This window comes from Bubalus bubalis, chromosome 5 (assembly GCF_019923935.1).
Source record: "Bubalus bubalis isolate 160015118507 breed Murrah chromosome 5, NDDB_SH_1, whole genome shotgun sequence".
Classification (NCBI taxonomy): Eukaryota; Metazoa; Chordata; class Mammalia; order Artiodactyla; family Bovidae; genus Bubalus; species Bubalus bubalis.
In genome coordinates this window covers 17,450,343-17,463,309 of record NC_059161.1, presented here as the reverse complement: position 1 = coordinate 17,463,309, position 12,967 = coordinate 17,450,343, and the positions used below count along the sequence as shown (strand labels likewise).

At 42.6% G+C, this 12,967-nt stretch overlaps 1 protein-coding gene across 2 annotated transcripts in view; it reads left to right on the top strand.

Annotated features, from left to right (window-relative positions):
• The first annotated feature begins 1,119 nt into the window (after positions 1–1,119).
• RGSL1 (regulator of G protein signaling like 1) overlaps positions 1,120–12,967 on the top strand; it is a 61,876-nt gene continuing 50,028 nt past the window's right edge. Inside the window, exons 1-6 of one of the 2 annotated variants that reach the window (XM_044942755.2) lie at positions 1,120–1,132; positions 4,466–4,548; positions 8,160–8,234; positions 9,656–9,785; positions 11,609–11,713; positions 12,741–12,902. In XM_044942755.2, coding sequence (XP_044798690.2) covers positions 1,120–1,132; positions 4,466–4,548; positions 8,160–8,234; positions 9,656–9,785; positions 11,609–11,713; positions 12,741–12,902 — 568 coding nt within the window. Of the gene's footprint in view, positions 1,133–4,465; positions 4,549–7,593; positions 8,235–9,655; positions 9,786–11,608; positions 11,714–12,740; positions 12,903–12,967 lie in introns of those variants that run through there. The other variant, XM_044942754.2, reaches the window with a different exon arrangement.

The window sequence follows — 12,967 nt, the reverse complement described above, 5'->3', positions numbered from 1 at the left end:
ATGAAAGAATTATAATTTCTTTCCCATATTGCCTCTTGCTTCCCTCTGTTTTCTTGGAGTAACTGGCCTAAATGAATGAGAAATTGATCAGGAATACATTCTTGTTCAAAACTGGTCACAGAAAATCTCCAGTTCATTTGTATGCTGTGATTGGATGAAAATGTTGAATAGCTTTGTTTCAGTCTTACAGTTAATTTCTTTGATATGTGGGATACCTTTTTCTAAATAGTTCCTTTCCATACAGATATTGTTTACATCTTACTTTATAACATCTGTGGGAAAGTCTAATTAAACATATAAGGATATACATAAGAAGCAGTGGAAGAAATTATACAGAAAAATACATTGTTGTGAGAAAGTCCAGGAGAGTTATTTCTAAGCCCATTAAAGTATGTTTTTCATGTGAAAGGAAGGTTTGATTTACTGGCATATTTGAAATAACACAAGCTCTTCAATCAGATAGGCAGAGCCCAATCTCAATGTTGCATTTACTATTTTGCATTGAAAAGGAGGTGATGATAACCCCTATTTTGCATGACTAAGAGTTGAATGAGAATAAAGTACAAACACCTAGTCTAATTCTTCTACATGAAAGCTAATGTGTGTTCAATCTCTTTTCAAACCCACAACCAACCAGAGGAAACTATCTGGAAAAGAAGAGAAGGGGTAGAAAACAGCATGGATATTAGGTTGAATTTTCCAGCTTATCTGAGAGTCAAGTCATTAAATATTTATTGAATACCAGTTAAATTTCTAGAAGGATATTAGATCCAAAAGACACATCAGAAGTTAACAGATTCCTATTCCCTCAAAGAATGAAGTCAAGTTCAAGAGACAGAACTTCAACTTAGGAATTGTTAGACAACAATTAAAAGGAAACTGTCAATGCATGCCAAATAGTATGGACTAAAGCCCTAGGTATAGGAAGAGTCTGTATAGTTAAGGGAATTCAGGAGCTCAGTTAACATAAGATTTATCAGATTGAGTTCTATACCAGAGGTATGGAATCTGGAACCCCTAGCAGGAGGTGTCACTGTGCATTCATAAGGGGCAGGGTTCTGTTGACTGGGGGCTGATTCCGCTCCTAAACAATCACAGTAGCAGGAAGAGCAAGGAGACATGAGCAATGCTGGTGAGTCTCTGAAAGGGATGTCTCAGCAGCTTTGAGCACCTCAAATAAGGCAAACCACTCACCTTCGCAGTGTTAACAGGAATGAGTCAATCAGGGACACCACATGTAGACTGTGTTATTCGTGCCCGTTGTTTTTCTTCTCTCTTTTCCCCTCCCCCCACCCCCTGCCATCAGATCTTTGAGGATCAGTTAGGGGCCCACTGATAACACAACCAAGGCCACTAGGAGGAATACCTAAGAGGGAAGAATTAACATGCATATAGGCCATTGCATGTCATACCTCCTCCAGGGAGAAGGCTGGCATGAGGTTTGGGTTATCCAACAATTTCCTTATTACCAAATCAACATCAGTATTGTATAGAATGAATGTTGAAAGCCTCAGATTATTCTAAAGTTTGAAGGCAGAACAGGTAAGAATGGAGAAACAGGAATGCAGAAATAGGATGTGGAAGGGGAGTATAGGGAGAGCCTTTTTCCTACACCCCATGAAGACTGTATTGTTAATGCCAAGCGCTGTCACAGTCCAGTCCCTTATCACCATCAATGTATGTGTGGCTACAAAAACAATCGATCGAGAAATTTCTTCCAAACATCACTTTCCTGCGGTCAGATCCTCTCAATAATATGTTCAACAAATCCTTACCAGGCTTTATGAATGACAAACAAGTGAACAAGAATCCAAAAGATTGAAGATCTTCTCTTGAAGGAACAACTCACTAAACACTTACAGAACACTTTGCAAACACTGTTAGTGTCTAGAAGAAAAACAATGAACAGACAAAAGCCTCTCCTCTCATGGAGCTCAGTCTGGTGAGGAAGATAGATGCATCAGTGAGTGAAAACAATGACTTGTTAATTGTTGTGATGGACGTTGTACATGACCATGTGAGGTGACCTGGAGTAGTGATCAATTTTACTATTGTGGTATATTCTGCCATTCTTGGTTTACCAGGGAGATTACATATAAACCATTTCTTGATAATTTGCAAAGCAGCCTAGGGTTGAGAGGATGTTTCAGGGGATGGGAATGTGGGAACAAAGATACAGAGGTTGGATGTGAGAGTGTATACCTTGTGCAGTAAAGAGCAATGTATTGGCTGGTCAACAGGAGGCAACATGGAGTGGAGCCTCCCAGGTGAGGCTTGGAAGGAACACAAAAACCAGATTGGGTGAAGCCTCAGATTCTGTGCTAAGGAATTTAGCCTTTATCTTGTAGGACAATGAAGAATTGCTGAAGAGTTTTAACAATAATATGGTGGCAGTGATTAGAAATAGCAAGAACATTTGAAGAAACTGATGCAACAGTCTAGATGAGAAATGATAGAGGCCTGAAATAAGAAAGTGACTTTATGGATGGAGATGCAAGAATAGATACCAGAGACACATAAAAGGAGAAAGCATATGCCGCTCCATTGCGTGTGGGAGTATTGAGAGAGAAACAGAGAGCAAGAGAAATCAAAGATGATTTTCAGGTTTCTGGTTCAGACAGTTGGATGGTGGTTCCAGTAACTGAGACTGGGAATACAGGAAAACGAGCAGGTTGGGAAGAAAAACTATCAGATCAGCTTTGAAAATGTTGAGATGAAAGTGTCTGATGGGTGTCATGTGGAGATATCCCATAGCTCATTGGATACTGAAACCTAGAGTCAAAGAAAGAAGTCTGGACTGAGAACATAGATTTTTAAGTTATCCATGTGGAATAGATTAAATAAATCAGGGAATTATAAAAAGATGTGCAGAGGGCTGAAGAGAGAGACAGAAAAACATAAAAATTTACACTAGATAGCAAAAAAGACATCTGTGGAACAGAGGGCAAAAATTGGCATATGTTCTATTATAATAGTGTTTGACTGTCTGGGTTTCTCTTTCTATTACAAGAAAATAATAACCACCAAAGTATCATTAGGAAAAGCAATGAAGGGAATTGCTTAGTTTTCTTATGTTATTGTAACTTCATCCTGGTGGAGTGACACTTCCTCTTCTCATCACACATTTAGCTAAACTGAGAGACAGGTCTAGTGTCTAATAGTTAGGTTTCTCATTTTGTAAGTCTTTCATTATAAATTTTAGATATGATAGAAAAATGCTGGGCCATTAACAGGACACTATTCGCTAGTTAACATTATACACTAAAAAGCATAGAGGGTGAATTAGAGTAAACTTAGAGAAGCCACTGGTGGTCTCTATGCTTGGCTTTGAGACAGTCAGCATTTTTTCCTTGTATTAATTTGGGCAGCACAATGATCAAGCTTGAGAGAAATGACAAATATGTTACATAACCAATATTTTTCCAAAAAAGCTCTTTGGGGGTTTTAATGTTGGGCCAAAACCAACTAGTTGAAATTTGACTTCGTTTCTGAAAAGTGACTGCATAAATTAAAGCTGGTGGAGTGAATAGTGTAATGTGAGAGTGCCCAGAGCTAACCTCATTTCCAGCCACACTAGTATAACTTAGAACTAGCATAACTTAGAAGATGGGCAATAGTTGTCTTATGCTCTTCCCTGGGAAGAATGTGAAATACTTGAATTATGGGTGCCCCTCCAGCCAATGAGAGGGGAGCCAAATGGAAAGAAGGCCACGCAAGGAAGTACTGAAGAAATGCTTAGTGACTAGCCAGAGTGGGCGGAGGTAACCAAAATGTTGTGATATCTTTATAAATATGGGAGCATTGCCCTTTAAAAGAGAACTTAGGTGAATTTGGTCAAGCTTCAGAGGGCGGAATTTCAACAAATGGAAAGAAAATAAAGGAAAACAGTTCACAATAGGAAAGATATTACTAAACTATTTTCAATTCAGTTCAGTCACTCAGTCATGTCTGACTCTTTGCGACCCCACGGACTGCAGTACTCCAGGTTTCCCTGTCCATCACCAACTCCTGGAGCTTGCTCATAGTCAAGTCAGTGATGCCATCCAACCATCTCATCCTCTATCATCCCCTTCTCCTGCCTTCAATCTTTCCCAGCATCAGGGTCTTTTCCAATCAGTCAATTCTTTGCATCAGGTGGCCAAAGTATTTGAGTTTCACTGGTGAAGGGAATGGCAGACCACTTCAGTATTCTTGCCTTGAGAACCCCCTGAACAGAATGAAAAAAACTATTTTATTTCTTCATAAATGGAATGGGCAGCCCTATAAGGTGGCAAGCTTCCCACAGCTGGGAGTGCTTAAGCAGGGTTGCTGAGGAGGGTTCTGGAAAGGGGGGGAAATTGAGTTGGATGACTTTAAAGGCCATCATCATGTGGAAATTTGCCCTTGTGAAATGATCCATTCAACTCCTTCATTTTCTCATCCTAAATGCAATCTTGCTTATAAGAGTTTTTTTTTCCCCCTATAGAGATAATTGGTTCGACAAATCTTATAATTCTGCTAGAGGATGAAATCTTTGCCGATTTTTTCAACACATTTCTTTCTCTCCCGGTAAGCATTCTCAGACCTAAATCCAAATGTTTCATCAACAGCCAAATAGTGAATATCACTGAGCTGAGTGCCTTTTTTAAAAATAAATAAAAACATCATATCAAATCAAAACTATTTCAATTTGAGCAAATAAATATGAATCAGAAAATCCTCTAAAATCTCCAGGAGTTCCCATTACTGATATAATCAAATCCCAAATCCCCAGCCTCCTTACCTGTCCATGGTTATCTCTAATCACACCCTTTGCTGGTACCCAGTGCTCCCGTGATCCATCTCTATCCTGCAGGGGGCATTCACCTGGCATTCTCTCCCTCCATGCCTCTCCCTGCCTGGGTTCTTAGTTTCCATATTTTCACCCACCAAACTCTTAATCATTGTTCAGATAGCTACTTAAATCCTGCTCTCCTTAAGGAGTTCCTAGGTCCTCCCAGTCAGAACTTATCTCCTCCTGCCTCTGTGCTCCTTGATACTTTGCTACTCTCTCGTGTTGTATGTGTGTGTTTTCTCCACTGGACTGTGAAATTGTGAATTCCTGCAGGACAAGAACCATGGATTATTCACTCTGCTCTACTCCCCTCACTGGGTGTTTAACACATAGCAATTGTTGAGTTGTTAACTGGAAGCAAATCTATATAGCTTTTTAATCTATTCAATCAAAACAAACTTCATACATCAAAATATTTTTAAACCCAGGCCTACACCAATCCTGCATTTTTTTTTTTTGGTTGGAATATTTGGTTACATCTGAATGCTGGTGCCTTATAAATAGTTGCTCACCTCAGTGCGCCTTTTTCCATGGGATGCTACCTCGTTGAAATGTCATACAACTAGGAAAAACACTATTATTCCACAAATACCTATTGTGTGGTCATTTTGTGCCAGAAGCTAGGCTTAGTACTGGGGACATGGACATACCATCGTGTCTTCAAGGAATTCCCAGTCTAATGTGGAGACCAGTATTTAAGGTGAGTGCAAAAAAGGGTTGTGCGTGACATGATTGACATCTCTAGGAGGTGGTTACATTGGAAGAACAGGCCATTCCTACTTGGGAGAGTCAGAAATGGACCAATGAAGAGGTGACACAAACCAAGTCTTGAAAAATGACTAGGTATTTGACAACTGGCTGAGGATGAAGATGGGGGGGAAGGGTGGATAAAGAAGCAAGAATGACTGGAGAACTGAGTAGCAAAAGAAGAAGATGCCTTAGAAATGTAATACGCCAAGAGTTCAGCCAGAAATTGGAGCTTTAGCCTCTCTGCTGCTGCTAAATTGCTTCAGTCCTGTCCGACTCTGTGCAACCCCATAGACGGCAGCCCATCAGGCTCCCCGTCCCTGGGATTCTCCAGGCAAGAACACTGGAGCAGGTTGCCATTTCCTTCTCCAATGCACAAAAGTGAAAGTGAAGTCGCTCAGTCGTGTCTGACTCTTAGTGACCCCATGGACTGCAGCCTACCAGGATCCTCCGTCCATGGGATTTTCCAGGCAAGAGTACTGGAGTGGGGTGCCATTGCCACTTTGGGAATACTTTGAGACATTTTGATGACCATGGTGAGATAGATACCTGTAAACATAGAAACACAGAAGCATAGATACCTGTAAACATAGAAACCATTTCCCATTAGTCTCAAAGCTCGTTGCCTAGGTCTCAGTCCCTTCTCCATGACAAAAGAGGACAGTAGCCTAGAATTTTCTATATGATTTTGGATATTCTTAATGCCCCCCTGGATCATGGAAAAAGCAAGAGAGTTCCAGAAAAACATCTGCTACTGCTAAGTCACTTCAGTCGTGTCCGACTCTGTGCAACCCCATAGATGGCAGCCTACCAGGCTCCTCTGTCCCTGGGATTCTCCAGGCAAGAATAATGGAGTGGGTTGCCATTTCCTTCTCCAATGCATGAAACTGAAAATTGAAAGTGAAGTCACTCAGTCGTGCCCGACTCTTAGAGACCCCATAGACTGGAGCCTACCAGGCTCCTCCGTCCATGGGATTTTCCAGGAAAGAGTACTGGAGTGGGGTGCCATTGCCTTCTCCAAGAAAAAAAAGAAAAACATCTATTTCTGCTTTATTGACTATGCTAAAGCCTTTGACTGTGTGGATCACAATAAATTCTGGAAAATTCTGAAAGAGATGGGAATACCAGCCCACCTGACTTGCCTCTTGAGAAACCTATATGCAGGTCAGGAAGCAACAGTTAGAACTGGACATGGAACAACAGACTGGTTCCAAATACGAAAAGGAGTATGTTGAGGCTGTATATTGTCACCCTGCTTATTTAACTTATATGCAGAGTACATCATGAGAAATGCTTGGCTGGAAGAAGCACAAGCTGGAATCAAGATTGACAGGAGAAATATCAATAACCTCAGATATGCAGATGACACCACCCTTATGGCAGAAAGTGAAGAGGAACTAAAAAGCCTCTTGATGAAAGTGAAAGAGGAGAGTGAAAAACTTGGCTTAAAGCTCAATATTCAGAAAACGAAGATCGCGGCATCTGATCCCATCACTTCACAGGAAATAGATGGGGAAACAGTGGAAATAGTGTCAGACTTTATTTTGGGGGGCTCCAAAATCACTGAAGATGGTGATTGCAGCCATGAAATTAAAAGATGCTCACTCCTTGGAAGGAAAGTTAAGACCAACCTAGAAAGCATATTCAAAACCAGAGACATTACTTTGCCAACAAAAGTCCTTCTAGTCAAGGCTATGGTTTTTCCAGTCGTCATGTATGGATGTGAGAGTTGGACTGTGAAGAAAGCTGAGTGCCGAAGAATTGATGCTTTTGAACTGTGGTGTTGGAGAAGACTCTTGAGAGTCCCTTGGACTGCAAGGAGATCTAACCAGTCCATTCTAAAGGAGATTAGTCCTGGGTGTTCTTTGGAAGGACTGATGCTAAAGCTGAAACTCCAATACTTTGGCCACATCATGCGAAGAGTTGACTCATTGGAAAAGACTCTGATGCTGGGAGGGATTGGGGGCAGGAGGAAAAGGGGACGACAGAGGATGAGATAGCTAGATGGCATCACTGACCTGATGGACGTGAGTTTGAGTGAACTCCGGGAGTTGGTGATCGACAGGGAGGCTTGGCGTGCTGCAGTTCATGGGGTCGCAAAGAGTCGGACATGACTGAGCAACTGAACTGAACTGAACTGAATGCCCCCCTAAGTATCAATAATTTGTACCCTTATTCCTCACCTCCTCAGTCCTCTCTACTTTCTCCAGTTCAATGGGTTAGGCAAATCCAAAGATATTTCTCTTTATGAAAAGGCTTTAAGCCTTTGCTCTAACTTTCTAGGTCCTGGAGAAATGAATAATGCAATACACAAAGTAAACACCTTTTAAAGTCATGAGCTTTGGCCTTTGCACACAGACAAGATAACTCCCAGGTCAGGGCAGGATGGAGCCAAAAGATAAATGAATCTTGTAATTTAATCTTTCTTTGTTGTTTTGGGCAAAGCAAGTTGATTCACTGGAATAAATTTAAGAATTAATGTCCCTTGAAATAGGAAAGCAGTGGAACCTCTCTTCCCCTGTGACTACAGATGAACCATGACACTTTCACGAAGAGATGCTCTAGACCCCTTTGGCTGTTTCTTAGCTTTCTTTTTCAGGTCTTTGGCCAGACACCATTTTACACTGTTGAAAATTCACAATGGAGCTTGTGGCCAGAAATACCCCACGACTTGGTGAGCATGATTCTTGAATGGTGGATGGTTTGGGATGGGTGAAGAGGCAGATGGATTTGAAGTGTGGATCGGGGGAGTGGAAGGGACAGGAGCTCATGACAGGGTGACTATGGAAGAAGCTATAAGCAGGTGAGTAGGACAAACAGAATCAAGCCAGGTAGACATTTCTCCTTTTTGCATTTTTATTGCTTAGGCAGGCAGTTGCTGCTGAGTTCTTTTCTCTGTATTTTAGTCCATGGTTAGCAAAAGAAGTTAACCTCTCATGTCCACTGTGATGGTTGGGTAGTCGATGCTTGGAGCACTGTGTTGAGAAGAACTCTGCAGGCCACACCTAAGCCAGAAAGAGTCTGGGAATTGATAAGTAATACCTGCATGGGTGTGGGAAAGGAAGTGCAGCCCATGGGCCCATAACAATTATTTGCATTGTAAAGTAAGCGTTAGTCACTCAGTCCTGTCTGACTCTGTGAGCCCACGGACTGTAGCCCACCAGGCTCCTCTGTCCTTGGGATTTCCGAAGCAAGAACATTGGAGGGGGTAGCCATTTGCTCCTCCAGGGGATCTTCCCAACGAGTGTAGCTCAGGTCAATATGACGCTTAACAGTTCCTAATGAATACTTGACCACGGGGCGTATATTTTCCCCCAGTCTTTTCTTCTTTTTATATGTTTTTTCCTTGTCCTTGTCCACTGTCTTTCTCTCTCCCCTCTTCCTGTTCTCCTTTTCTACTCTGTAGACCTTGGACTCAGCAATGCCTCCCTCATGCCCTTTTTGTGACAGGTGGGATCGGAATGATCACACTAAGCACTAAGCCATGCTCACAGCAAAGTTCTATTTTCCTCTGGGATCTGGATTGCTGAGGAAGACACTGGACTCTGATTCTTATGCATGTATTTGTTTTCCCAAGGAGAATCCCAACACTTAAAAATTTTATCTTCATTTCCCATCTCTGGGATTCGATCCTTTGGGTATTCCTCCCTTACTTATATGGTATGTGTCAGTCTTTGTGTGTTTTTGTACGTGTTGTGCAGTTGATATGGGTTGGGAGCTTGTGAAAAGTTGTAAGTGTGTTTACAAAGAAGCAAGTTGAGTAGTTATGACTTGACACCACAGACCAAAATCCCTTCTGCTTCTCCTCTATCAAGCAAAGCTTAGGACTGTGTCATTGCCCTGTTTTTGTTTATTACTTAGGTCTTTTCTTAACCTCACTCAGGAATAAGGTTTTTTTGATGAAGGAAAAAGTCTTTTCTTTCCTACCAATCCATTCACTCCCTTGAGAGCCTCTTAGATACTATTTTTAATCAACATGCCTCTGGGCCAAATATTACAAGCATAAGGTTATGTAATTGCTCCTTTTACTAAGCTGCATTTCTTAGCAATTCAGTTCCATTTCTCCTTTCTGTTCCTATTTTGTTTGGACTCTAGATTGCAAAGTACAAAGGATTATTGACCTGGTTGGAAAAATATCGATTACCTTTCTTCTGTAAAGCCAACTTATGTTTCCATTACATTCTCTGTCAGGAGTTCATCAGTTTCATTAAGTCCCCAGAAGGAGGTAAGCATGTGGGGGCATGTGTGTATAGAAACATGGGGAGCCAGGTGCAAACCTTCCTATGTGTCTCAGTCCTACAAATACTGGCTGCCTTTACAGCCTTAGATGTGTGGGTGGCTTAGCCTGCATTGTGGCAATAGGTGATATCTTAGGCTGAAAAATTGGTACCAAGAAGAAGAAACAGGAGTTAATTGGGCTGGGCTATTTGTCTCACTGCAGCTAGAAACGAGAGAGGTAATGATGGCCAAAGTGCCTATAATACGTTCAGAATCAAAGGCAGCTCACCACCTTCATTGCTATCACCTGGCCTTTGCCACCATCATTTCTCACCTGGCTGTTTTGTTTTGTTTTTTTACTTCTTATTTTATTTTGGGATATAGCCAATTAATAATGTTGTGATAGTTTCAGGTGGACAGCAGAGGGCCTCAGTCATACAAATACACGTATCCATTCTCCTCCCAGCTCTCCTCCCATCTAGGTTGCCACATAACATTAAACAGAATTCCATTCCATTCCATTCCGTGCCGTATAATAGGTCCTTATTGGTAATCCATTTTAAATATAGTAGTGTGTGCATGTCCACCCCAAGCTCCCTAACTATCCATTCCCTCCATCCTTCCCCACTGGCAACCATAAGTTTGTCTTCTGCCTGTCTCACCTGGCTATTGACATCATCTCTGAATCAGTCTCCTTGCTTGCGCTCTTGTTCTCTGCTCCCAGCAGCCAGGGTGAGCCTTTTACAACTTCCTTTAGATCATATCACTCCTCTGCTTGCTGTCCCTTCCCACCACCACCACCACCAATGGCTCCCATTTCAACCTGAAATCCAGAGCCCCTGAAATGCCTTTCCAGGTCCTAGAGACCTGGCCCCATTTCCTTTCTGATGTCATCTTTTCCTACTTCTCTGTGGTTCATTCCATTCCAACCACTTCGTCCTCTGCAGTTCCTCACACGTGCTGGGCACATTTGCATTTCAAGGCTTTGCACCGGCTGTTCACTCTGCCTGGGGTGATGCTCCTCCAATATATTCACATTGGTGCCCCCACTTCACCTTAAATTTCTGTGCACTTCTCACCTTCTCAATGAAAGCTACCCTGGAAACCCACGGCCCACCCATCCAGCCCCTGCCTAGCTTTACCTATACCCTTCTTGCCTTCTTCATTTCTTCCTATAGTGCTTATAACCTTCAGCCTTACTAGAAAATGTATTTATTATGCTTATCGTTCGTTGTTTGTCTCCTTTGCTAGAATATAAGCTCATTGAGGGTGGGGATTTTTGTTCTGTTTGCAGATGTATCCCAAACACCTAGAATGGTACCCAGCATTTAGTAGGCCTATAATAAATGCTTGTTGAAAGAATGAATGAATAAAATTTTCACCCAGGGTTAAACTGATAACTTGACTCAGCTCAACTAGCCAAAGGAAACTAGGGAAAGTGATGATTTGGGAAATCCCATTGAGTGAAATATTGTAACAAATCGCCCATTATACTCATCTCCCTCCTTCAACACATGTATTGGAAAACTTGCTGTCAGCTGCAGACCGTGGAAGGCCAGGGGCCTTGTCTGGAGGGTGATTTTGATCTGTGGATTGTACGTATGCTTGTAGGTACGCCCCTCCCCCCGCCCCATGTCACTGGATACGTGTCACTAGAGGGCCTGCCTCTGGCTTCAAAAGCACCACGTAGTCAGAGCCCTACTCATCTCAATGGCCACCATTTCTCCTCACTCCCGTTGAGTGAATGGGAGTCTGGCCATGTGCCAGGCTGAGAGAGGGGCTGGGGGAAGAGCTCATTCTCAATCTCTTACCATGGACTTTTCCTGGCAGCCAAGATGATGAGATGGCAAAAGGCAGACCAGTGGCTACTCGAGAAATGCATTGGCGGGGTCAGAGGGATGTGGCGCTTCTATACCTACCTCAAGGGCAGTGCAGGTGGGTTCTTGGAGTTGTTCCTGGGGCCTTTGCAAGTTCTTAACAGCTTCCAGGATACCCTGGAGCAGTTCTACTGCTGCTACTAACAGTTCTGTGTATCTGTGGTGAATACAAAAGTGCTTTATAATACAGCTTGGGTAGAAGTCTTTGGAAACTGGGGTCTATTGTGTAGGTTATGGCAAAAGCACTCAGAGTCCCTTTCATTCATTCATTCATTTAACAATGTTTATTGAGCACCACTGTATGGCAGTCACTGTGCTTGCTTGGTGGGGATACAAAGGTGAACAAGAGCCCTAAGTCCCTGCTTCCCAAAGCTGCCGTGACAGTGGGGAGACAGACAAGGAACAAGTATATACACAAATCCCTGTAGCAAAAGTGCTTTCTGTTCTACTGGGTCCAGTAGGTGATGAGTCTAGGAGGCTGGCTGTGAATACTAGCTGACATTCCAGTTTAGTATCATTAACTTTGACACAGGAACAAATCTTAGTATAAAGGTGAAATTCTGGATTTCCAGGGGTCAGGCAGGGAAGAACTAGACAGATTGTCTTATAGTTTGTCATTCAGACTTCAGCCCTGGCAAAGCGGTAAAGTGGGGCATGTAGTCCTTGGCACCTTTGGGCTCCAGTGTCCTTCTGCAGGCTGCTCTGGGTCCATGATCTAAGAAGTGTTCTTTTTATGCTGATCTTTATTTTTTGGACAAAACTTGAATGTCTAATGACCTACTCTCATGTGGTTTTTCCTAAACTGACAGTTTTTCTAACACCACCCCCCCAAAAAAAAATCATGAAAGAGTCCTACCCATTAAGTCCCTTTTCTCTATGTCTCCCATCAGCTCCTGCATTAGGACATTTCTGGAAATGATCCCTTAAGCCAAAGGAGTGGCTCAAGGTGATGTTGGAGGCAGTAGAGCAGGTGGGGGTGGAGGTGGGGTGGGGGTGTCAGCTTCCGTACTCAGATGCAGCCACTGGAGGGGCAAGCCTGGGGTGCAGCTCAGTCTGATCCATAGGTGATCCTGTCTGATCCGTAGGTGAAGAACTGGTGGATTTCTGGATTCTTGTTGAGAAGATCCTGAGCATAGATGAGATGGACCTGGAAGTGAGAAACCACTACCTTTCCCTCCTCTTTGTGCTGAAGGCCACCCATCTGCAGGAAAGCTCACGGGTGGTGACTCTCTGCAACATGAACATCAGTAAGAATCATAAAGCATATCTGAGGTGAAATCCCTGGGGGATGCAAGAAAAAATCAGTCCAATG